This window comes from Siphateles boraxobius, unplaced genomic scaffold (genome assembly GCF_051911475.1).
Source record: "Siphateles boraxobius isolate OS27281-9 unplaced genomic scaffold, OSU_SipBor_1 24, whole genome shotgun sequence".
Lineage (NCBI taxonomy): Eukaryota > Metazoa > Chordata > Actinopteri > Cypriniformes > Leuciscidae > Siphateles > Siphateles boraxobius.
This window is the reverse complement of record NW_027508855.1, coordinates 4,386,864-4,414,272: the sequence shown is the minus strand read 5'-3', so window position 1 is coordinate 4,414,272 and position 27,409 is coordinate 4,386,864. Positions and strand designations below refer to the sequence as shown.

Genomic DNA, 27,409 nt, shown 5'->3' with positions numbered 1-27,409 from the left:
CGAACACGCAAGCTGCATTTCATGCCTGGGACTCTACCACGCAGAGAATGCACTCTCTGTCGGCGGATGTGCGGCCTGCGCGTGCATGCCTATCTCCGTGCTGCGAACTCGGCTAACGTTAGCTCTCTCTCGAGACGGCGGCGCCGCGTCACCCGCGCTCCCTTCTCCTGCCCTACTTCAGCCGAGGAAGAAGAAGCGCCGCAGCCAACGGCATCCAGAGAGCACGGACGTTTGTGAATGCACGCCGGCCACGTCCCCGCGTGCTTCACTCACTCCAGCTCAGTCATCTCCGGTCCCGTTCGAGGGAGATCAGCGCCCCCCCACCACCACGTGGCGGGCATCGTCTCTTTCGGCGGACCCAGCGAGGCAGGACTAACTCCGACGCTGAAATGCTTCGGATCCTAACACAGGCCGTCGCGGACCTCGAGCTCGAGTGGAACTACCCGTGCTAGCTGGCGCCGACCAGCAAAGCCGGCGAAACAGGCCTCTCAGCCCCGCCCTGCAGCTGATGCCGAACGCTTCCCGCCAAAGCCGTCCTAGCACGCAAAGGAAAGAGAGGGCACGTGTCCCGCGCTTGCCGGACCACCCTCAAAGAAGCCAGCAAAACTTCCCACAGCCCCCTGTACAGTTCAGGCGGCTGGGGATTTTATTATTGTAAACAGGCCCGCAGCAGTGAGCGCGTCTTTGCAAACAAACGCCGTTTTCACGGCGACCCAAATAAAGCACACGAGCACAACACATGGGTTCACGGTCCCCCTTCACTAGGCGGCCCCTCCCTTGTTGTAACACTGACTTCCCCACACGCAAATGCTTGTGCAGTCAGTCCAACATTCAATGTGTGCACAAATCACAATATATGGGTTCACGGTCCCCCTTCACTAGGCGGCCCCTCCCCTGTTTTAACACTGACTTCCCCACACGCAAATGCTTGTGCAGTCAGTCCAACATTCAATGTGTGCACAAATCACAATATATGGGTTCACGGTCCCCCTTCACTAGGCGGCCCCTCCCCTGTTTTAACACTGACTTCCCCACACGCAAATGCTTGTGCAGTCAGTCCAACATTCAATGTGTGCACAAATCACAATATATGGGTTCACGGTCCCCCTTCACTAGGCGGCCCCTCCCCTGTTGTAACACTGACTTCCCCACGCGCAAATGCTTGTAAAGTCAGTCCAACACTCAATGTGTGCAAAAATCACAATATAAGGGCATCAGGTCCCCCTATGTTAGGCGGCCCGTCCCAATCAGTGTGTCAAGCCCTAGCCACACGGGTTATAGCCTGGCAAGCTATCCCCGATGTGTCGAGTTGAGTTATAAACGCTATAAAGCGAGGTAACTCGCTCCAATTCGCTCGCAGACCCCCAAAGTTTCAGGCGGTTCTCGAGACTTCGGTGAGAAGCAACGTGGGTCACATGCTTCGCACCGATGTACAGAATTCATTAGCAAAAGGGGTGTTAGAATTAGTCCCCCCTGTGCTAAAACATACGGGTTTTTACAGCCGCTATTTTCTAATTCCGAAAAATGACGGCGGCCTCAGACCCACTCTAGATCTGAGACATTTGAACAAAGCTCTCATGAGACGGCCGTTCAAAATGTTAGCTATCAGTTTCACAAGCACAACACATGGGTTCACGGTTCCCCTTCACTAGGCGGTCCCTCCCCTGTTGTAACACTGACTTCCCCACACGCAAATGCTTGTGCAGTCAGTCCAACATTCAATGTGTGCACAAATCACAATATATGGGTTCACGGTCCCCCTTCACTAGGTGGCCCCTCCCCCGTTGTAACACTGACTTCCCCACACGCAAATGCTTGTACAGTCAGTCCAATACTCAATGTGTGCACAAATCACAATATAAGGGTATCAGGTCCCCCTACGTTAGGCGACCAGCCCCAATCAGTGTGTCAAGCCCTAGCCACACGGGTTCTAGCCTGGCAAGCTATCCCCGATGTGTCGAGTTGGGTCATAAACACTATAAAGCGAGGTTACTCGCTCCAATTCGCTCGCAGACCCCCGGAATTTCAGGCGGTTCTCGAGACTTCGGTGAGAAGCAACGTGGGTCACGTGCTTCGCACCGAAGTACAAAATCTATTAGCAAAAGGGGCGATAGAATTAGTCCCCCCCGCGCTAAAAAATATGGGTTTTTACAGCCGCTATTTTCTGATTCCGAAAAAAAGACGGCGGTCTCAGACCCATTCTAGATTTGAGACATTTGAACAAAGCTCTCATGAGACGGCCGTTCAAATTGTTAACTATCAAACATATCCTCGCGCAAGTGCGCCCGGGGGATTGGTTTGTCACAATGGATCTGAAAGATGCTTACTTTCACATTCAAATAAATCCTCGTCACAGGCCATTCTTGAGATTCGCCTTCGAGGGCCGGGCTTATCAATACACCGTTCTGCCGATCGGTCTATCGTTGGCACCCCGTACATTCACGAAGTGTGTGGATGCAGCGCTTTCTCCTCTGAGATTTCAGGGAGTGCGCATGTTAAATTATCTCGACGACTGGCTGGTGCGGGCACAGTCGAGAATCGAGCTATTAGCTCACAGGGATTTGATTCTCGGCCATCTAAAATGCCTGGGTTTCACAATCAATGTTTCAAAAAGCAAACTAACCCCCAGCCAGAGCATGATCTTTCTGGGCACAGTTTTAGACTCGAGAGCTATGACAGCGTGACTCACACAGAGCGCGCGCTCTCGGTGCGAGCGCTTGCAGGCACTTTCAGATTACGCGAGCGCGCGCCACTGAAGAAATTTCAGAAACTGCTTGGTCTCATGGCAGCAGCATCGCCAGTACTCCGCATGGGATTACTGCGCATGCGCCCGTTGCAGCATTGGCTGAAACGCTGTGGGCCAACTCATGCATGGCAGTCAGGCAGCTTGCACGTTATGGTGAATCACGGTTGTTTAAGAACCCTGATTCCCGGGCGGGCTCAGAACTGGCACCACGAGGGGGTGACAATGGGAACAATTTCCAGGAGGAAAGTGGTTCTTACAGATGCGTCCAACCTGGGTTGGGGAGCGCTGCACGAGGGCATGCCTGCATCCGGCCTCTGGTCGAGCACGGAGCAGAGCTTACATATCAACTGTCTGGAGATGAAAGCAGTTGGGTTGGCCCTGAAGGCATTTCTGTCGAACCTCAGAGGTCACTACGTCTTAGTCCGCACAGACAATACGTCAGTGGTGGCCTACATGAATCGCCAGGGGGGCATCAGGTCAGGGAACCTGCATGCGATGGCGAGAGACCTCCTCTATATGGGCACAAACCAACCTGAGCTCTCTGAGAGCAGCGCATATCCCGGGCGTCCAGAATGTGGGCGCGAATATGCTTTCATGGGACAACACTCCCCTCGGCGAGTGGTCCCTGAACCCACAGACGGTCAGTCTAATATGGAAGGTGTTTGGCGAGGCCGAAATCGACCTTTTCGCCTCGAGAATCAACACCCACTGCAAATTGTTCTTCTCGAAGAACAGGGACGCGCTGGCCCATGTCTGGCCCAACCGTCCCTTTTATGCCTTTCCCCCCCCCGTCTCGATGATTCCACAAGTCATCAAACGGGTCAGAGAGAGCGGGTGCCCAGTCCTTCTGGTGGCCCCTATCTGGAAAACCAGATCGTGGTTCCCGGAACTGGTTCAGTTATCGGACACAATCCCATGGCCTGTCCCACTGAGGAAAGACCTCCTCACACAGGTGAACGGGACATTGTGGCATCCGAGACCCGATTTATGGGCCCTTCATGTTTGGCCCCTCAACGGGTACCCAAGGACCTTCCTGAGAAGGTTTTAAGCACTATATCTGAAGCCAGGGCCCCGTCGACTCGGCGCCTGTATCTTTCAAAATGGTCAGGTTTTTCCAGCTGGTGCTCGAAAAATCAGGCTGACCCAGAGTCATGTGTGATATCAGTGGTTCGCTCATTCTTACAGGAGCTGCTAGACGCGGGTTGCTCCCCGTCCACGCTCAAAGTGTATGTGGCAGCCATAGCAGCACATCATGTTCTGACGGCTGGCCAGTCACTGGGAAGAAACGACCTGGTCGTAAGATTCCTGAAAGGTGCGAGGAGAATGAACCCCTCCAGGCCTCCGTCTGTGCCGCCTCTGGACCTCTCCACGGTCCTGGGGGCTCTGAAAGGTCCGCCTTTCGAACCGCTCCAATCGGTTGATCTAAAAACCCTCTCGCTGAAGACCGCTCTCCTTATGGCGTTGGCATCTATCAAGCGAGTGGGAGATCTGCAGGCGCTCTCTGTGAGCCCTGCATGTTTGGAGTTGGGTCCAGATGACTCCAGAGTCATCCTCAAGCCCAGACATGGTTACGTTCCTAAAGTGCTCTCAACACTGTTCAGAGCACAGGTGGTGACATTATCAGCCCTCCCTCCTTCTGCAGAGGATGGAGAGGTTAATCTTCTCTGCCCTGTCTGAGCGCTGAGAATCTATCGGGAGCTTTCTGCGTCTTTTAGACAATCAGAACAGCTTTTTGTCTGCTTTGGTGGTAGATCCAAGGGGGATCCAGTCACTAAGCAAAGACTGTCTAGATGGATAGTGGATGCTATTTCTATGGCTTATACCGCAGCGGGTCAAGTTTGCCCTATAGGTATCAAGGCCCATACGACCAGAGGTATGTCTCGTCATGGGCTTGGTCATCTGGCATTCCCATTAGTGATATTTGTGATGCGGCCGGCTGGTCCTCGCCTTCCACATTTATGAGTTTCTATAATAGGGAAGTGCCTTCCCTGCAGGCGAAGGTGCTTTCGGTATGATTAAGACCCGTCGGTGGCTGGTCTTGTCATATATTACTGTGCACTATCACATTCACATATATATATAAAACCCGCTGCTGGCTGGTTGTATTCATGCAACAACCCGCTGTTGCCGGTTATATTTACATATATATAAAACCCGCTTTGGCCGGTTATATGACATATATAAAACCCGCTTTTGCCGGTTATATTCCATACATATATAAAACCTGCTTTGGCCGGTTATAATTTCATATATAAACCCACTTGACTGGTTATATGTTCATATACCAATAACCCCGACAGTGTCTGGGTTCATTGGTGTAGTATGTTGGGTTATTTCTAACTGATGTGTACTATTTTAGACCTGACGGTGTCTGGTCTATTTATACATAATTATGCGGTTATGGCTTGTTCTGTATGCTCAGGGGCCTGAGTTGCAGTGGCAGCCAGTTACTCAGTGCGGCGTTTTGCATGGCGTCCCCACTGCGTATAGCTACGCAATACGAAGTGACCGTTCGAAAGGGAACTACTCGGTTACTCACGTAACCTCAGTTCCCTGAGTTAGGGAACTCGTATTGCGTAGCCAGCCGCACTATAGTAACATGGCAAGTTGTCGCTTCAGTCGTTAAACCTGCTATAATGGCGAATTCGGGGACTATTATAGACTGAGGTCACGCCCCCTTGGCGGGCTCTGACGTGTATGACGCAGAGTGATCTCATTGGTCGCACGTCAGAGGCACCCGCGCCATTGGATGTGCAGTTGCCGCAGCGCAGCCTATGAGCGAGCCAGACGCTCATGTTCTAGCTGTGCAGCTGCAAATGCGCTTTACATAAAGGCTTCAGTAAATCGAGGAAAAGGAGTTTCCCCACTGCGTATAGCTACGCAATACTCGTTCCCTAACTCAGGGAACTGAGGTTACGTGAGTAACCGAGTAGATTTCTTCAAAAAGCAGATCGTGGAGAAATTTTAATCGTCCACAATAAAAAAAATCGTGATATCGCACACCCTTAATTCTTTTTTTACAGTCTATGGTTCAAACTCTCAGGTCTGTTTAATTGAATGTAGATAAAGTCCATGGCGGTCTTAATCCAGTCACCTGCGTTATTAATTCAATAGCCCAGCATCACATAAAAGAGATGAATCCCTTGAAGCGCTATTTGTCATTCATGATTATTCAAATAATTTGCATTGAGTTGTTTGATAGCAGGCGCTACAAAGAAGCCCGATTACCATTGGGTATCTTAAGACCACACAGTCGACAAAGTTGCCAGGGAACCAAACACTAAAGCAAAGTGTATTTTATCCGATAGTAATACTTACATAAATGTTTCTTAACATACGTCAACTTCAATCAGGCAGAGAGCGTCATTCAAAATACTGTTTTCATTAGCTCTTATGAAATTCTGATGCTAACTTTTTTTTTGCTGTGCCAAGAACTTGGCTAAATTTATCATAAGACAAGACCAGTAGATTTTCAATGGGTTTATTTGAAAAATACACACCATTCACATAATGCTTCCTTTCTTCTTTGTACTTCATTACAAAAACAATACAAACAACTGCAGAAAGATTCAGACATCAGAGATATGAGGTTAGAATGACATTGCACAAGATTCTCAAAAAGTCAAGCTTCCTCTATGAGGCACAGAATGTAGATCTTGTTAAAGTTCATTTGAACACTGTTCAAGAGGCAAATCACAGGCATCTGAAGCATAATGAGTAAAAACTGAAATAACAGCTGAGCAGAACGTATATATAAATATTAAGGTAAAACTTTACAATAGGCTTTCATTAGTTAACATGAACTAACAATGAACAATAACCATGTAAGATTAATAAATGCTGTAAAAGTAATGTTGATTTCAAAATTTACTAATACATTATTAAAATCAAAAGTTGTATTTGTTAACATGTATTAATACACTGTGAACTAACATGAACAAACAATGAACAGCTGGATTTTTATTAACTAACATTAATAAAATGCATTGCTCATTGTTAGTTTGAGTTAGTTAATCCATTAACTAATGTTAACAAATGAGACCTTATTGTAAAGAGTTACCAATATTAAAGATTCAAATACAAAAAAAAAAAAAAAAATCCAACATTGCCAAGTTGGTTAGGTACATAGATTTCAAAATGTGAGTGTTTTTTCTGATTTGTGCACAAATCACACATTAATTTAGTTACAGCCCATATGACCATATTATGTCAAGACTTGTTGAGAAATATCAAGTGTTTGATGTCACTGTCAATTGGAGTTGGCTTAGTAGAACCATCTCACACTTCTGGTACGAGTACTGATATTCAAAACACATGGCAAATAAGGAGGAACACTTAAGCTTCGTTTGGGTGTTGCAAAGGGACAAAAAGATAAGGTTCCTCAAACACTCAACCCAAATGAGAGCACTACAATAGAGAACAGCAACACAGAAGCCCTTTGAGGCAGGAAATGGGCCTCATCCTGTGGTGGCTGGCGAGTTCTGGAGAATTTCCAAAGATCAGCTCACAGGGGAGGCAAACCCACAAGTGATGAGTGCTTGATTCTGTACAAATTGCTTACAAATAAAGAAGGTACACACTTCACTTTTCAAACATATCACTTATATAAGCAATACAAATTCAATTTTTTCCTTTTCAGGCAACTGGTACCAAAATACTTATAAAATTACTTCCTTGTGTACAATTTAATTTATACAGATTTAAACCTATGAAAATATTATTTGTTTATTTAAAACTTGTGACCCTCAAATTAGTTCTTTTATTATTGATTATCTTAAGCCTCAGAACCTATTTTAGGGTTGTTTTTAAATCTAACACATATGCAAAACAGAAATAGCAATTTGTTTGAAAATCTGTAGCTTTGTAAATAACACTGCAAACAGCTAAAGACTTTAGCTGGAACCTGATTACAACATTTCTTTTAGTAATTATATATATATATATATATCACACACTGTGCAATATATAGTAATAGTATACCATGGACAGCTGTGCTAAAAATGAAGTGTAGGCCATCTGTTACTTGCAGAACGTTCATAATAAATAGCGACCTTTTGCTCTTTCGATGCAAACAGCCCATGAGAGAAATCTGCAAATCTGCTGCATTTGTCATTGTGCTTAAATCTAAATCCATTTGCAGGGCTGATGGGATACCCGAGGCTGTGCCGCAGATCAGCCTGTGGTGAGATCAGTGCCAGCAGTCTCCAAAGTCTCAGCAATTTCACCCAACTCGTCTTGAAGCTCTGTGAAAGAGGGTCTCCGGAAAGCCTCTATCTGCATGAGACAGAACAGACTTTCAGGTGGGAACGCATAACATCCTTTTCCAGGGAACAGGGTTTGTTAGCTTTTAAGCATAACTGATAGAGAAAATGAATGTCCATTTTTATATACACAAAAGGTCACTTACCAGACAGCAGCTGGCTGCCAGCTCCAAAAGATGCTGAGGACACCCACTGACCATTTTCCTGAATGCGGACACATCAAGGCCGTAATCCTGCAACACACACAATCATAAATGCATACAGGGGCGGTAGATTTGATCAAAAAAATCAATGTGCTTCTGATACTGGATGTGGCATTCAATCGTGTCAATATTGCTATTTATATTCACCCGTGTTCTTGGAAGGATTTCTGGGTCTGCTGGGATCCTAGCCAGAATTTCACACAGAACAATTCCAAAAGAGAACACATCCACCTAACATTACATAAAGCAAAATCATCAAGCGAGAACAACCAATGCTTTAGAACACTGTGTTCACAGGAGCACAATTTCACATCTTGTTTTGGCATTTTTGAGTCATCACCTTGCGGTCGTAGGGCTCCCCACGCAGCATCTCAGGGGCCATCCAGAAGGCGGAGCCCACAAGTGAAAGCTTCCTGTCCTTTGCAGGAAGTTCTACCACCTCTCGAGCCAGACCAAAATCAGTCACCAGCGCTTCTCTGCCCCTCGTGGTCACCCTTATTAGACAATTCTTTGGGAGATACAAACATACACACTTAGTATTTTTCAGTTTTCTGTCTCTTTTTAGTCTATGACTATTCATTTATTTTCACTTTTTGGATTGTAAATACAGTAGCATTTGTTCAGATTTAATACAGTAAAAGTATAATACAGTCAAATATTATTACAATTTAAAAAAAAAACTCTTCTCGTCTTCAGTGTCACATGATCCTTCAGAAATCATTCTAATATTCTGATTTAGGTGCTCAAGAAACATTTCTTATTATTATCAATGTTGGAAATAGTTATGCTGCTTCACATTGTTTATTTTTATTATTATTTTTTACATATTTTGTTTCAGGAAAAAGTTCAAAAGAACAGCATTTATTTGAAATTGTAAATATATTCATAATGTCACTTTTGATCAAATTAATGCTTTCTTGCTAAATAAAAGTATTAATTTCTTTAAAGACCTCAAACTATAAAACAGAGTATATGGCATTATATATTTGAATGTTATGAATTAATATTATTAACTTTCCTTTTAAATAATAAGGTCATATATGTCATTAAATTATTTAAAATCAAATATACCAAATATAGCAAGGAAAAACAAAATGTTTACATTTTTAAACGAGCATCTTGGGTTACAGAATCATTTTAAGTGAGTGTTTTTCTTCACTGCCAAAAGAGGGCAGCAAAAACTAGCATAAAGTTTCATGACTCGTTCTCAAGCTTCACAAAACTCTTACACGGCATTTCCAAAATCTAAATGCATATTAAAATAACACATTTATAAGGCAGACATTTAAAATACAGTTTCTAAATAAACACAAACTAAAAGTTTGAACCTGTGCAGACTGACTTGTCTGTGGACTTTTAGTTTTAACGTAAACTACGTAAATACATAAGGTAAATGGCATCTAAACGCAATACAGATCAAATGCATTTACATTTATTCATTTAGCAGACGCTTTTATCCAAAGCGACTTACAAATGAGGACAATAGAAGCAGTCAAACTAACAATAGGACAACAATATGCAACTGCTATGACCCTTCCCAGTTTAATCTAATGCAGTACGTGTACTTTTTTTTTTTTAAAGATAATAGATAGAATAGAAGATAAGTGTTAGTATTAATGGATCAAAGATGTGTCTTCAGCCGTTTCTAGAAAATGAGTAAGGCAGGTCATTCCACCAGCATGGAACAGACCAGAAAAAGGACAGAGAAAGAGATTTTGTGCCTCTGAGATGGCACCACAAGACGGCGATCACTTGCAGAGCTTTTTTATATTTACAAGATAAATTATGCATAAAAACATAAATAGGATACATGACAGACACTTTGTTCTTTAGTATCTGTAGCATGTAATGTGCCTTTGGAGACAATGTGGCTAGCGGCGGAAGCAAGACTCCCAGGCTCAAATGAAAGACGTTCCTCATCATCACAGTCTCCATTTAATGAATTATTCAGCTGACCCTGTACCTCGCCAAAGGGTCTGGACCACCTACAACTCCTCTCCTCCATCTCTGAAACACCCCTGGGGTACCAATATGCAATGTTATAACTCACTTTCAGTTTGAATGGTCTCTAGCGATGATGTGTCATGGCTACAAGCAAACCATTTAGTCTGAATATCAGTTTAAAACAAAAGTATTGTGGGTATAAAAAAATGGGCTCTTATTTTAGAGGAAAGGCAAATGAGGAGACACAGAAGCTGACCGGAGTAAGGGGACTCCAGGTACAACCGAGACGTTACATAAGGCCAGTGGGAATCTTGGAGCAGAAAGTGCTGATGGATAAAACAGTAAGTTCTGCATCTGGATTGAATTAGAAACCTCAGCTAAACCTCCATCCCAAAAACTGACCTATGATTATAGGACTGAGAAAACTCCAAGCACAGCCCTGAGCCTAGAAGCCTCCAAATTTAGAACAGTAGCTCATACATATGCCAAGTGTTGCAACACCCTTTGGCTGTGCAGCTAATGGGTGGGTTTAAAAGAAAAGTACTGAGGTTCTTTGACACAAAATGGAAAAAAAAGGGAAAAAAAGTTGTATATATATGTATGATAAAAAAGTTACTAATTGTTTATATAATTACATTTTATAATAATTGTTTATATAATTACATTTTATAATAAATAATCTAATACATTTGTTAAGCACTGTAAAAAGACATATATTAAATGTTTTATTATCTTACATGTATTTGTGTATCTCTAACAAATATGCATACGAATCTCTTTGCAAAGGTTTGATCTCGTATATAAATCCTGTAGTTCTGTAACCCTTTCACCTCCTCTAAATTAATGTTCCACAAGCTCTTAAAAACACCAGCTTTAGGGAAGTCAACTTTAATAGCTTCTATTTTCTGACATCTTCCCACAGTCATACCAAAATCTATGTCAAATGCCAACTACAGAGCAGTGGAAACAAATCGATGATCCCTCTAACCGACTTGCTCGATGTCACGGTTGTGGAAATCATGTGGCTGGCATTTTTGTTTCCTCATTGTTCATATCTGAATGGCTAACAAATAGGCAGTGGAACAGAGACGAGGGTAAAAACAAAAAGGGGGAGGGGAGGGGGGATCTGCGAGCCTATACACCGTTTTTGCATTTTCAAATGAGATTGAAAGGGTTGGGGAGAGAGTGAGTGTGTAAGTGACCGAGAGAAAGACTGAGTGGGAGAGTTTATTACCATCATAATGGACTGGCCTTGTTGCCTCGCCCTTCACCCCAGGTTTGGTGAGCACTTCTGTGAATCCTGGCAACCAATGACACTCTGACGCAAACATCTATGTCTGCTGTATTTCTCAGGGGAGAATTCCATGTAAAGACTAGACAACCATTCTCTGAGATCTGATGATTGTTGTTCGGTTATATCATCTAAGCTTTCCATTCTCATTTTATATGTACACACTCTGTTCGTCACTAAAGACGAGTACGATTAAGAGTCCTTCCTGTACCTTAGAGTTCAGATCTCTGTGATAGATGTTCTTGTAGTGGAGGTAAATCATCCCTCTGGTGATGTCAGAGGCCAGGTCAACTTTCTCTCTCCAGCACAGAGGCACGTCTTTCCTGGCCAACAGCTCCTCTAAACATCCTCCACTGACATACTGTCGAGAGAAACAGTCAGTGAGGGAAAGAAACAAACATACACTCACTTTTATTCTTATAGTTATGTGCAGGTCTCAACAACAAGGGCCAATGTAATGTAACACAAAAATAAAACAAAATGATAAAAACAAAAGGTAAAGTTTATATAAAATAAAATATTTTCCACTCTTTAGCTCTATTTGTTTCATCTGTAGAACTTTGCCGTTTGATTTCACATATAATGAAAGCTGATTTAATATTTAAATGTTGCATTATAGTAATTCATTATATTAATTATTTATTCATTATTTTTCAATATCTAACATTTAATTGTCTGTTTCTTCTAATATGCGATTAATTATTGGAAGTAAATAGCAAAATGTAAAATATAAATATCTTCTAAAAAAATAATATATATATATATATATATATATATATATATAAAATTGGCAGATAAAGCAGAAAACATTGTTGAGAGCCCTGCAAATCAATTGCAATTACATTGTGCAATTACAAAGCATCATATCTTTGGGACATTTCTAAGCACAATAAAATATATAAAATAAATTTAAACTGCAAAACAAACTCTTTCATTTTGAGGCTAAGACGGAGTTCTCACCTCCAGAATTGGGTACAGCTTGTCCTCTTTGACACAAATACCCAGATACCTGAAAAAAAAGATGAAAGAAGGTTACGAGCCATCAGCATGACATGTTCCCTAAAATTGCAATATTGAGTAAGTCAAAAGAGAGTCCAAATCATTTGTCAAATGCACAACAATTGTATAGAAATGGAAAGTTACTTTGAGTAAAAAAAAGTGATGTTCAAGTTTTCATTTGTCATCACTAATATATTAAGCCCCTTTCACACAGCGCGTTGATCCCGGGAAATTCCCAGAACGCCTTCTGTGTGAACGCAAACACGACCCGGGATTGATGCCGGGATAAATGCCAGGTTGGGGACCTAGTAACATTGCCGGGATCAGTCCCGGAACGCGCGCTGTGTGAACAAAAGCCGTAATCAATGCCGTGTCGTAATGATGACGCTGAACTGAAGTGAAAGCAGGCTAGTGAAACGGTACGTAATGCGCTAGTTTATGATCGAATCAGAGAAAAAAAAAATGCACAAGCGTCGTCGCAGCTCATTAGCAAACTATAGATGCTGTCGTTGCTTTGACATTGCATCTCATGATTTTTACGGGTTGTGTGTGAACGCAATGATTCCTGAAATCTGATTCCGGAAAATCACTGGCAGTGTGAATGAACCAAAATCAAACAAACCCGGGTCAAATCCCGGGTCACTTTATCCGGGTATTTTCCGGAATCTCTGTGTGAAAGGGGTTTAGAGAACCATGAATCAGTGAAGCAATGAACATGGGTAAATGTAATATTTCACAGTCATGGTGACCTCATTTGGTTCAGCAGTTCTGTTCATGGGTCCACATGACTGTCATCTGTAATATAGTGATGACAGCTGGCAGTAACTGTGCAGTGTTAATTTATCTCAACTTTGCAGACAGTTTTGAATATGGCTCAGTCCTTCCATAACGCACTGGGAAAAAAAAGCCATTCGGAGATTTCTTAGACAAACACACGTCACAGTGCAGGATTAATAGCAGTGTAACAGTGCTGTGCTGGACAGGGCTTGATGTGACTTCTAACCTTTAACAGGCTTGTCAAAATTCTTCAAAATCTTGTATAGTATCTTGAATTTTAATGACAAGGACATACATTACCAGTTAACTCTCTGGCCCTCTTTGCTTAGGGCCACACTTGGCTTCTTCGCGGTCAAAAGTGACCGAAGCCTTAAAATTTAACTTCTTTTTAGTTTTTAGAAATAAATACTTTTTTTTATTAAGTTGTGAATTTGGACTTCTACTTAGATATCAGTACCCCTGTCATAGAGGAGATGAGGGTTTGCACAGTTAGTGATGAACACATTGATACTTGTGAACCCGGTCAGACTAGCCAGCATAAGAGAGAAAAGAACCTCAACGGGCATAGGTCTGGAGTTAGATGGCCAAGAGCTTGTGAGAAAACTGCATGGGACACGGTAAACACAGATCTATGCTTTGCATTGGAAAGATTAACTGGTACAGTTGAAAAGAAGCTGGATAAATTTGGGGACATCATTTACGCATATGGAGGTGAGAGGTTTGGTGTGGAAAAAAGGAAGGAAAAAGTACAAACTACTCCTGGATTGTCTAGACGGCAGCAGAAAATTGAAGGGTTAGTTAGAGAAAGAAGACAGCAGAGGAAACAATGGAAAAGAGCGGAACAAAGTCAGAAAGAGGGACTCAATCTCTTACAAAGGGCCATAAAAGAAAAGCTTGCAACATTACGCAGAGCTGAGCGCCTACGGAAACGCTACAAAAAGGAGCGTGCGAGGGCTAATTTCTATAAAGATCCATTCAAATTCGTAAAGAAGTTATTCACCAGTGAGAAGAACTGCACTTTAAAAGCATCAAGGGTTGAGTTAGAGAGATATTTGGAGGAAACGCATACAGATGCAAAAAGGCATGAGCCTATGTCAATTCCGTCAGACATCCCACCTGTCAATCCACCAGAATACCAAATGGAGGTCTGTGCACCTAAGTGAAAAGAGATAGAGCAGGTTGTGAGAAAGGCAAGGGCTTCATCATCTCCAGGGCCTAATGGAGTTCCGTACAGAGTGTACAAGAGTGCTTCAGGAGTTCTACGAATTCTGTGGAAATTGATAAAAGTAGCTTGGGAAAAGCAGGTTGTACCTAGAGCATGGCGCCGAGCAGGGGGAGTCTTTTTACCCAAAGAAAAAGATGCTACAAGCATCAGTCAGTTTCGCCCTATTTCACTATTAAACGTCGAAGGCAAGATTTTCTTCAGCATTATTGCTCAGAGATTATCAACCTACCTATTAAAGAATGGCTTCATTGACACTTCAGTTCAAAAAGCGGGCATTCCAGGATTCTCAGGATGCTTAGAACACATCAGTGTTATCTGGCAACGAATTCAATCAGCTAAAAAGGAGAGGAAGGAGCTCCACGTGACATTCCTGGATTTGGCTAATGCATATGGTTCAGTGCCACATGAGCTTCTTTGGGCATCATTTGATTTTTTCAGGGTGCCGATGTCGATAACAAATTTGGTGAAAGCCTATTTTGGAGATTTGCAATTTAGTTTCCAAACTCCAGAATTCAGCACTACATGGCAATGCTTAGAGGTTGGAATAATGGCAGGATGAACCATTTCTCCACTGGCTTTTACCATGGCAATGTAAGTAATCATTAGGGCATAAAAAAGGGTAGTAGGAGGAGAGCGCTTGGCTTCTGGGATGCGACCACCGCCAATCAGAGCATTCATGGATGACATGACAACCATGACTACAACGGTAGCCTGCACTAATCGGCTATTGGGGAAGTTAACAGATAATATTGAATGGGCACGAATACAATTTAAGGATCAACTCCTACTAAATCAAGGATCATCTCAATAATTAAAGGCAAGGTAGTAGATAAAATATTCTTCATTAATGGTGAGGCAATACCAACAGTTTCTCAGAAGCCAGTGAAGAGTCTAGGGAGATGGTATGATGGGGATCTAAAGGACACAGTTCGAGTGGGAGAAGTTAGACGACAAGCAGTGGAAGGGTTGAAGAGCATAAACAGCTGTGCTCTACCCGGCAAACTGAAACTCTGGTGCTTTCAGTTTGGTCTACTGCCAAGGTTGCTGTGGCCACTGACTGTGTACGAGGTTTCTTTGACAACAGTGGATAAGCTGGAAGCGCTAATAAGTTCATACATCAGGAAAGTATTGGGAGTTCCACGCTGCCTCAGCAGAGTGGGACTTTATAGTAAAGGAGTATTGCAGCTGCCAGTCTCTGCTTTAACCGAGGAGATTAAGTGTGCCAAGGTCAGACTGGAAATGACTTTAGCAGAGTCACGCGACAAATGTGTAAGGGAGGCAGCCCCTGTGGTAAAAACTGGTAGAACGTGGTCAGCAAAGAAATCTGTAGTAGAGGCAAAGGCTGACCTTCAAATTGGGGATATCGTGGGACAGGTACAGCATGGAAGAGGGGGTTTTGGGCTCAGTTTAGCTCCTCCTAACTGGCACAAGGCAGGCCCAGCTCAAAGGAGGAAGCTGGTAGTCAACGAGGTGCGAAAGCAGGAGGAGAGGATGAGATGTATAAAGGCCATTTCCCAGGCCAAGCAGGGAGAGTGGATGAGATGGGAGAGTGTGGAACAACGCAAAATGGGCTGGCAAGACCTTTGGTCAATGGAAGAGAGTAGGATCAGTTTCCTTATTAGGTCAACATATGATGTTCTCCCATCACCGCCGAACCTAAACCTCTGGGTAGGAGAGGATCCCTCTTGTCCTTTGTGTTCATCACCTGCCACATTAAGGCACATTTTGACAGGATGTAAGGTGGCTCTTAGCCAGGGTCAAGAAAAGGTGATAACACCAATTCTCGCCCAGGACAAATGGAAGCTGCTAGGGACTGGAAGATGCTGGCTGATCTTGATCAACGGCTTATTTTTCCACCTGAGATTGCCACCACTAACCTACGACCAGATATTGTTTTGTGGTCTGGATCAGCACGCATTGTTCAACTGATAGAGTTAACAGTGCCATGGGAGGATGCGGTAGATGAGGCATATGAGAGGAAGAAACTGCGGTATGCTCATCTGGCCACTGAAGCAGAACAGCGAGGATGGAGAGTCCAGGTTTATCCAGTGGAAGTGGGTTGTTGAGGTTGTTGCACACTCTACAACCCGGTTCCTCAGAGACGTCGTGTTCAGTGGCCAAGAGTTGAGTCGCACAGTAAAGAACTTATCTGAAGCAGCAGAAAGGAGCAGCAACTGGCTGTGGTTGAGACGGAAAGATTCTAGCTGGCTGTGTACAGGCCGCCATGCTACGGTTTCTTGAAAACTTGAAGAGTCTGTTGGTTTATTTGTATAGGTTGTATAGTATTTACAGTCATTACGTTCCTGTGTATATTGCATGAATGACGAGTGGTTGGGCAGATATTGTGTTTTGCGGTAGGTGGTATGCCATACGGAACCGTTGCCATTGAAACTTTATATTAACGCACCAGTGGGGCTCGACAGCCTTAGTCAAATGGGTTGGTGCATATGGTTGGGTTGCGGAGAGATTGCGAGATTGTGGTTAGGTCTCAGCAGCAACTGTTGGGTTATTTGTATAGGTTGTATAGTATTTACAGTCATTACGTTCCTGTGTATATTGCGTGAACGACGGGTGGTTGGGCAGATATTGTGTTTTGCGGTAGGTGGTATGCCGTACGAAACCGTTGCCACTGAAACTGCATATTAACGCACCAGTGGGGCTCGACAGCCTTAGTCAAATGGGTTGGCGCGTATGGTTGGGTTGCGGAGAGATTGCGAGATTGTGGTTAGGTCTCAGCAGCAACTGTTGGGTTATTTGTATAGGTTGTATAGTATTTACAGTCATTACGTTCCTGTGTATATTGCGTGAATGACGGGTGGTTGAGCAGATATTGTGTTTTGTGGTAGGTGGTATGCCATGTGGTTAGGTCTCAGCAGCAAGAGGGAAGTAGAGGTCAGTAAGCTGGGCTGAGTTGAGTGGGGGACAGAGGGGGGCGATTCTGGGACGCCAGAGACACTGCCGAGCCCTCTTGAGGTGTCGTGGGCTAGTCGACGAAACACTGAGGATGGAAGGTGCCCACTTGAAGACCCTAGAGATGTCCCCTACTCAGCTCAATCCAGACGGTTGTCATGGGGGGACCGCACTGTGGTTGCAGCCGTTGTGTGAGCTGATGCGTGTTAACACTAGACAGAAGGAGATTTACATCACCATATGGAAAGAAGCGTAAATGGATGTAGTAGCATAGGTTACTGTAAAGTTATGTCTTAGTTGGTGCTTATCTTGGCGAAAGCCGAGTACATCAGCATGAAGTTTTAACATCTACTCTCGTGTAATGGAAATCAGACATTCTTTTTGTCAAGGTTTAGATTTATTTTTATTATATTGATTTGAAGTGTCAGTTTTTGAATTCATTTTACTACAGTCAAACCTGAACACAGAGGAGGACATTTTGTAACACAACATCAGAATTCAATAAAAATGTAACAAACTGAACAGGCATGCTTTATCATAGCTTAATCAATCTGGGTTTGATCTGATTTCAACCTCTTATTTGAGTCTTTTGGCTCAAATTTACCATATTGTTACAGCCACACCAGTTCAAGTGTGTGTGTATAATAGTGTGTTGTGTGTGTCTCTGTGAGTATGTTAGTTAGTTTGTGTGTGGGTGAGTCTGGTTTGTACTCTTGTGTAACCTCTTCCTTGCTTTTCTTTTCTTTTTTTTTTTTTACTGCATTGACTGAATTGTTTTTTCCCCACACATTTGCAAAAACTTGCTCTGTTATATTCGCACTAGTTCATATATATGCAGTGGCGCAAAAAGTGGGTATGCGCTATATGCGGCGCATAGGGGCGCCGCAGCGATGGTTAAAAAAAATCTATTTTTTTATAAGTTATATACATTTATATAAAAGTTAAACAAGTTAAATATAAAAAAAAAGTTACATAAATTTTAGAGGACTAACAGGCTAGAGTAGGCGCCGGCGCCCTCATAATATTCCATCATAGAATTTATTTTGACATAAAAGGGTAATATCGCAAGCGGGCGGGGGCGCGCGCGTGAGCGCTGAGTGAGCAGCACAGGAGTGCGTTATCATTGAAACTCGCAAAAGATGAATGAAGCAAAAAAGCGGTCGGGGGCTAAAAATAGAAAAAGGAGGTTAAAGGAGATGGCATGTCAAGGGATGCGACAGCAGCTAAATAAGTGGATGGTGATATGCAACAGGTATGTAATGTTTGTGATGTAATGTTTGTGCTTGGAGGAGGCTTGCAAATATTCATGTTAACAAACTAACGTTTGCTAACTCTGGGAATGTAGCAGCCACAGCTAGCTAGTTTAGAATATGCAAAACCGAGGTTGCTGAGCTGAAAACTAAAAAATATAAAGTAGCATGTACAATAAATGACAAGAATCTGGAAAACAACTAAAGTAATACCCCTTGTTTACCATGGAATCATGTGTAGATTTGCTACCAAGCTTGGAGGCTTGCAAATATTAATGTTAACAGCAAGTTTTTGCTAACTTAATGCAAAATAATATTGCTGATATCTACATTTAGATTTTGGTTAAACCTTATGGTACCAATCCCATGCATGACATACCTCAATTTTATTAAAGTAAAATAACAACTGGTAAATATAAGGTAGCAAGCACAATAAATGACTAGAAGCTGGAAAACATGACTTATGCAATAAGTCTGGTTTATCATGGAAACAAATAGATTTTGTTTTACCATTCATGTATGTTCATGTTAGCTGTGCTATCAGACATACAAGCTATAGTTACATCTGCTGGGTGACATGGAAGCTGTATTTAGGGTCACATCTCTCTCTCTCTCTTTAAAGATCTGTGCTATATAATATGTATGATCAAGTGGCAAACAGCAACGAGGCTTTTGTTGACCACTTGGACAAAATCTGTTTCTGTTTTTTTTTTTTTTTCACTGACATAATTTATGTCATCATTGTTGTCATTGTCACAAGTACAGGGATTTGCAAAGAAAAAAAGAACATTTTCTGGGATAAGGAAGATTTGATGGATGATCATTTTGCTACAAATGACAGCTACACACAATATGATTATAATTATTTTATATATGTGTGTGTATGTATGTGTATATGTGTATGTTTGTAACTATTTATTCTGTAACTTTTTATTATTTGTTTACATACATATATATATATATATATATATGTGTGTGTGTGTGTGTGTGTGTATTGGGGGGGCGCCAAAATTGTTGCTGCATACCCCTCTAACACTGGGTAGTTGCACCCCTGTATATATGTGTGGGGTGAGGGGGTGGGTCTATTTTGGATGCATTAGATATATTAAAGTGTCACCTTCACTTTTTTCTGCACAGTGGCTGATTTGTAGTTGTACTACCAAAGGATTATCTTCGTTGAGTTTTCATATTTTTTTTTGTATTTCCCATTAATTTCCTATGTCAGTCTATTTTTGACCACGAAGGAGCCAAGTGTGACTTTTTTTATGACCCTGTAACATATCCGAATCACGTCCTTGATTTTTTTTGTGTGTTCACATAGCTAATGCGACAAAAGCCACCAAGTGTCATCCCATTCTGATAAAGCAAAAAAAATTAAATATCATATCATTAATAAATCAATAAAATGAGTGCAGTATATGGCAACTTATTTATTCGGGGATACCTCACTATGTTGGGGTGTGAGAGTTTCTGCAGAAGGCTGATTTCTCTTACAATGCTGTCCTGATCAACATCATTCTTATAGATCTTTACTACCATCACCTTCCGTGTGCTGTTGTGGATGACCTGAAAATAAAGTAAAGTGACAATAAAATGAAAAACAGAAGAAAGGGAAAGGGAATGAATCCTAAAGAGATATTAAAACATTCTAATCTCTCTCTACAGTACAATCAAAGAGAAAAGCGTCCATGTTAATATACAGGAAGGGACAGAACTGCTGAGACAGTTGCTGTCAGAGCTGTGCAATCATCGCTTATGTAATTTACACAGCAGGGACTCATCAGGAACCCATTAATGGGTATGGTGTACTCGGCACAAGGGCCACCTCAAACTGGGCTTAGCTGACAAATATGTCCTAATTAATAGGACTACAATACTGCACTGTCGGAGTGCCATTAAAATATACACACAAATATATACCGCACACTGGGAGACCTTCTGCAGTACAATAGGATGATTACAAGTCATTTCCATTAAGATCAAATTTATCACTCTTCTTCATTCTTGTTGATGGACTTCACTATAAAACACTTATGATAGAATTCTGTAAAATATTATGTAATAAAATTAAATTAATCAATATGCATGTAGTCAAAATTGTACACTGCTTTTTTTTTTGTTGCGAAAAATTCTTAACAGACAATGTGTTAAGGACTAAGCAGAAAATTCATGTCTGCCAAAATGTCTTAGCACCTACTGCAGCACATATATTATTAAATCACAGACAGATTCAAGATATTTTGAGCATTACCTTGTAAACCTTTGAGAAAAAGCCACTGCCAATCAGCTCATGTGTAAAGTTTTCCCAGAACTCTAGCTTGCGGACGGCTGTGCGTAGCTTCTGCCAGCGGTCCACATGGCAGTATGTATCAGAAGACTCTGTATACAGCGTCGGGCTGGTCGGCTCAGACGAAACGTCCACCTCACACATCCTGGAGATCTCCGCTGAGAACCGAACACACACACACACAAAGTGTTGAGAGAAACACCAAAGCTTTCCACAAGGAGTGCTTAAAGGCAATTCAGCGTTAGAAAACAACGTTAAAAAAGTCTAACATTTAAGGAAAAACGTGTAATAATCTTTTAAATCAAAGAATTCTTTGTGAAATGCCTCTTTGTGAGATATTTATCTAGCGCAAAGCTTAAACTGCCAAATAATTAGTAGCTGGTTTCTAAAGGAAGCAGTGTGTGATTATGGATGAAAGTGAAGCACTTGGTTTGAAGCTCATACAGTGAGTGCTGGATTCGCTCGATGAGTAGGAAGGCTCTCGTCTGACAGAAGAACGATGTCTTAAATTAGCCATGGACAGCATGCAGTTAAAGATTCATGTAGGAGAAAGAAGGACTGTTCTCGATCGAAACACAAATGAGACAAACTACTTACAAAACATTTACTGCTGAGACTCATTGAGATGCATTTAAAAGGTTAGTTCACACAAAAGTGAAAATTCTGTCATCATTTACTCATTATATGACCTTTTTGGAGCCAATTGACACTTTGCTGAGTTTAACTGCATACAGCAAAAGCATACAAATAAAGTCACAGGGGTTTTGAACAACTTGGAAGAAATAAATGACAATTTTGATTTTCACATTAACTGCCTATCGTTAATGGTAAGAAGGCTTTTAGACAATGTAATGTACCGCTCAATGCTGAGAGAAATTATTTACTTTTATTTATCAAGAATTCAATAAATTGATCAAAAGTAGATACAATTATAATGTTACAGATGAGCTCCATTTCAGATAATTGCTGTTCTTTTGAACTCTATTCACCAAAGAATACTGAATTTTTTTTTGCAATTCCTTCCAAAATATTAAGCAGCACAAGTGCAATAACAACAAGAAATGTTTCTAGAGCACCAAATGAGCATTTTACAACAATGTCTGGAGGATCATTCAGCACTAAAGACTGGAGCAATGGCTGCCAAAAACTCAGAACAAGTTATGTGTAATGCCCTTTCATAATATCACTGTTTTTATTGTATTTTTAACAAATAAATGCAGCCTTGAAGATTATAGGAAACTTATATATTTGTATTCTGTGTACTAGGTTGGAAGTCTGACTCTAAACCCACACAGGATATTTGCATCATGAAATAAACTGTCACACATTACTGTGGTTTTCTTGTGAGGTTGAGCAAATTCAGCCAAAATATACAACGATGAAAAACGAAACTCTATGTAAAAAAATAAAACATTACACAGCATAACTCTAGTAATACAAGTATTCTCCAACTTGATACAAACCTGTAATATCTAAAAGCACAATCAACAGCACTAGGTTAGTGTCAGTTCACTCTTGGTTCATATAATATATGGGGGTCTACACTTGTGCTTGCAACTTAATGCATCAGTATTTCCATGTTGGGGAGACACTGAGATTAAAGTGGGGCGTTGACGTCAATGGGGACTGTCATGGCAGCCCAATGATGCTGTCGGGGAAGAGCACGGAGTGGCACGCTTACACAACCCGCCGGGCTTTGTCACTTAAGCGGGAATCATCTAGCGGTATTCATCAAGGGTACAGCGCACACATGCAGTCTTTGTGTTTCCAGCAGCAGACGCACAATCACAGCCCTTTCAGTTTTACAACCTCACTAAAAAGCTAAATGCTTAGAGTGCAATCTCGTCTCTTCCATCCACCACTTTCTATACTTAATGCCAGAATGATAAATAAAAGACTCCAAGAGTGACTTCAGACTTTTTGGAGGTTCCTCTAGTCTAAAGCTTTTTTGTACGCTTACAGACTCACTATTTTTGACATTGAAGTTTGAATACATGGTACATTCAGAAAATAATGACAATCAAATAAATAAACATAACTTCCGGTGAAAAGCATGAAGGTGCAAGTTGACGCATCATCCTAGTACAGATTGAATTATAAGAGCTGACATCTCCACTGGAGTTCAGGCATGCAAGCTGATTTAGTTTTAGACAAACCACAAGTTAACATTACAGTGATAAAATTCACTAAAGGAAGTGGTTTCAACCTCCCATTTACTCTGGGAGGAAACAGCCGCTATCTAAGTGGCAGCTAACGTCTGCCCTCCTACAGGAGACTCAGGGTTTGTGAAATATGTGGGTCAAAAGGAGACACTGACTCAAAGTTTACACAGCACGCAGCACGTCAGAGGATGCCATCACGAAGCCCGCAACCTGCCTTCACATGCACACGAGAGGAAATCGACCCTCAACTTAGACTTGTACAGGAACACTAATGCTTCAGCATGCAGTAATATGCCGAAATGAGTTATGTAGAAGCTATAAAGGACTATACATTTTTAAATATAATGAAGTACATCTAATTTAAGAAATCTTACAAAATAATATACATCTCTTGTAAAACATTAAAACAGATCTAGTCTTGGTATCAGGTGAACATAGTTGTTAGTCTGATCAACACCAGAACAGGAAGTATGCGGCATGTTTTCAACCTTGAAAGGGGAAAAAAATGCCTGAATTTAGATGTTAGTATCACTTTGCATGCAGTAATATTTCTTAATTGGTCAGATGTTGGATTAATGAAAATATATGTGATCTTGTATTTTTTTAATCATTATTTAAACACCTATATAGTATTTATTAATATCATTTTTTAAGAATAATACGTTTTATTTAAAATGTTTTTCATTCTCATTTTTATCAAGTCTTATGTGCTTGTCATTTTTATATTTCATCTTTAACTTATTTTTTATTTCAGTCTTAGTAATGTAATACTTAAAATTAGATTTCAGTTAGTTGCCAAACCAACATTTCTAATTTTAAGTTTTATCTAAGATTTATGCATAATTTTATTTCAGCTATATTTCAATTAACGAAAACCATTTTTAAATTTTAGTAAACAATAACTTATTTATTCTTATTTTCTTACATCTTATCTTTTTGAGGATATAATATGCTGTAAGAAAAAGGTCAGAAGCAGCAGTAACATGAGAAACGGGACGATACAAAGTCCTGAACATTCTCAGAAAAGCCTAGGCCAGAACAGAGATGATAGACCGTAATAAGAACATGCGAGGACGTCACATGATCAAGTCATGAAATTCAACCAAGTAAATCGCTCCATACTAGTGTCCATAATCGCACCATAATAAGCAGCTACGCACAACATGCCATGTATTTGTTTTTGTTGCATTCTTTTAATCCACATCACGACGAGTTCTCCCTCTTTCCGCTCACGGTTTTCTCATGGGCTGCTGGGATTGGTGTGAAGCAGAAGCTGAGGTCTGTTCCAGACTGAATCTGTTGGAGAAGCTTTGGCGTCGCTCCAGAAATCTCCCCCTCACATTCTCTCCCACTCTCTCTCTCTCTCTACACAAAACAACATTCAGCACAGTGGCATACCAAACATCAAAAATGTCAAAAGTCTTACTGATGCTTTTCCATCTCTGCCTGTCTGTTTTTTTCTTGGAGTTTTGGGAGCACTGGTTTCTGCGTGTCCAAATGCAGCATGTTGAATTGATCAAACCCAATTTTTTAAGCAATTTAGGTGTGATGACTAGTCGTAATGATTTCGTTAAGACTGGAGCCCACCTGTCTGGGAAACATAATCAATCAAAGGAACAGCAAGAGAAATCTAGTTTCCTAATAATGACTCATTATTAAAAAGAGACTGCTTGGTCACAATGATTTGCTGCCTAATAGGCTGCATTTGCAAACAGTGACAAAATAACTGATCCAGTGAAGCTTACAGTATATCTGCTGAACTTATATACGGTATCAGTGATGTATATAATCTAAGCTATGAAAAAAAACCTGTGATGAGAGGAGAATAATTTTGCTCTTTAGCAAAACACTAAAAACCATTCAAAACTAGGCCTAAATAACTACATATTAGGTATTTTGAATCCTACTGTAATATCATACATACACTATTGTTCAAATGTTTAGGGTTGGTAAGATTTTCTTAAATGTTTTTAAAAGACGTTTATTATGCTCACAAGGGATGCAATTGTTTGATAATAAAAATAAACTGTGTAATATTGTGAAATATTATTAATTTTTTTGTAAATATTTTAAATCTTAATTTCCTGAGTTTTCAGCAGCCACTACTCCAGCCTTTGTGTCACATGATCCCTCAGAAATATTCTCATTTGGTTCTCAAGAAATATTTTTCTTTATCACGTTACTTGTAACTGCTTAATATTTTTAAGGAAAGCTTCAGAGGAAATCTTTTTCAGATTCTTTGATGAATAGAAAGTTCAAAAGAACACATAATATGAAATAGATGTTTTTGTAACCGTCTTTAACTGTCAATTTAATGTCCTCTCTGAATAACAATATACATTTCTTTCAAGACAATAAAAAATATAAATAAACTTACTGACCCCGAACATTTGAACGATAATATATAATATGCATGTGATTGCTTTTCATACTCGGTTGTATGCGTGCAACACTCTCGTTATCAGAAGGATTCGGTCTCTAATCAGAGACACTTATGTCATGTATTTAACTTGTCTCCAAGCACATCTCAAGGTTGGATCAATATAAACATCACATACTTCCTTTAATCAAAGCAATGCTCTTCTGGGGTTTGCTTCTTTGTTAGTCTACCCTTGACTTTTGACTCTTACAGCATCACATGTTTCATCAACAACATACATCTTTGCTGCACTTAGTAAAGACAATAAGTCAGTATACAGTGTGGAAGTAGAAGGAAGTACTTTTGAGGACTTTTTAGAACAGTCCTTTGTTGTTTTACAGGAGAGAGACAGGACTGGGCAGTGCACTTTTGGAAGAAGATGGAGGGAGGAAAGCTATGTTTTCCTCTCTCACACACCAAAGGGCAGGGAGGATCTCAGCTATGTCAACAGGAGGGCACGGACCGAAAGATATAAACTCAAGCATAAAAATGTGGAGTACAACACACAAGGAGACAACACAATGCAAGAGACAATAACTATATTTTAACCATGTAGGCATGTATTGCACTGTCGCCATGTCTGAAACACTCAGTAATGAGACACTGACATGTCACAAGACTTCAACTCTGGGGTAGAGAATGTCACTAGAAGCTCTGGGAACATCTATTCTGACGGATTCTCTTCATGACATTCTCAATGCGAATACAGTAACTTATTCCCAGCCATATACTGAGATGAGAAAGGTCAAGTGAGGATTAACCCTCTCTATTGAGCCAGGTATCTATTAGTTGATTGAATACATAGGCAGAGCAAAGCAGAAAACCTGTTCTTCATGACACATGCAGGTGTACAGAGTAACAACGGAGAGTGATTTTTTTTACAAAAACACTGATTAATTCCTATATTATTGTTACTTACTGCACTGGTTTAATAAGCTATTCATGTGCATCTTGAGGTGGGTGGAGAGGCGTCCCTCCGGAGCTCAAAACACAGACAAGCTGGGAAGTACCTATATGACAGAAGCTATGAGAAAAGGGACACACATAGAAGCAACCATGAACAGAGACACACAAAACATAGAAATGTAACAGAATCAGCAAGGACATGGAAACAGCACACTGAACCGACATGACATTTTAAATGCAACAAACTCTGATAAAGTGTAACATCACATCGCATAATGAGAGAGCTATGAAATAGGCTAGTTCTTGGTGGACATAACTGTCGCATCATATTACCACATGAAAATGACAGACGGATGAGTGGGTGGATGCATGGACCAAGATGCGGTTGTTAACAAGCAGAAATGTTTTAAACATGTGCACGTGTAGCCTAGTTCATTATAATTTCACACACACACCAAGTAGGAAAATAATCAAGGCGCGTAACATCCTAGCAGTAGCACCCGATAAAAATCAATCTCTTACTCACAGCAAAAAAGCACCCCGGCGACTTCACCTCCTCCGCTGCTGATTGATTGATTGATTGCTCAGCGATCAAATAAAATCGACTACAACCCCCAAACAAGTTCTATAGTCGGAGACAAACTGTGGCATCGCTTGCTTCTACTGCGCTTCTGTTCTTGGATGAGTCCATTTACCGTCACTTAACCCGACAATCCTCAAATACAGAGAACCCGCCCTCCTTCAGACTTACAACTGCTTAACAGGGTTTAAAGCGGTCTATGTTTAATGGGCTTGACTGAGTGTTGTAGTGTGGGAGCCAGTTGTCATGACGTCATAATTGCTACATTCAGCCCCACCCACCTCCATGCTGCTTCAAAACCAGTGAGCTGCTTACTCAGAACTAGTGGTGTGATTTTGTTCAATGACTCGAATCTTTTGAATCTCTTCACCAATCAGATTAATTTAGTGACCATTTGCGTATAGACTATACACATCCAAGATACCAAGCATTAAGCGTGTAAACTCCAT

At 41.2% G+C, this 27,409-nt stretch overlaps 1 protein-coding gene across 2 annotated transcripts; it reads right to left on the bottom strand.

Moving 5' to 3' along the window:
• Positions 1 to 6,211: 6,211 nt before the first annotated feature.
• On the bottom strand, positions 6,212 to 27,035 carry LOC143748744 (dual specificity testis-specific protein kinase 2). 2 transcript variants are annotated; one of them, XM_077240883.1, is made up of 9 exons: positions 26,903 to 27,035; positions 20,858 to 21,046; positions 20,051 to 20,172; positions 12,406 to 12,454; positions 11,657 to 11,806; positions 8,551 to 8,718; positions 8,358 to 8,441; positions 8,154 to 8,240; positions 6,212 to 8,020 (listed from the first exon to the last, which is right to left on the bottom strand). In XM_077240883.1, exons 2-9 carry the CDS (start codon positions 21,035 to 21,037, stop codon positions 7,919 to 7,921), a joined length of 942 nt encoding a protein of 313 aa, XP_077096998.1. In that variant the 5' UTR covers positions 21,038 to 21,046; positions 26,903 to 27,035; the 3' UTR covers positions 6,212 to 7,918. The 2 variants fall into 2 exon arrangements, with proteins under 2 accessions (XP_077096998.1, XP_077096997.1); XM_077240882.1 differs by lacking the exon at positions 26,903 to 27,035 and adding an exon at positions 26,394 to 26,517 and having other exon boundaries at positions 20,858 to 21,051.
• Positions 27,036 to 27,409: the final 374 nt, after the last annotated feature.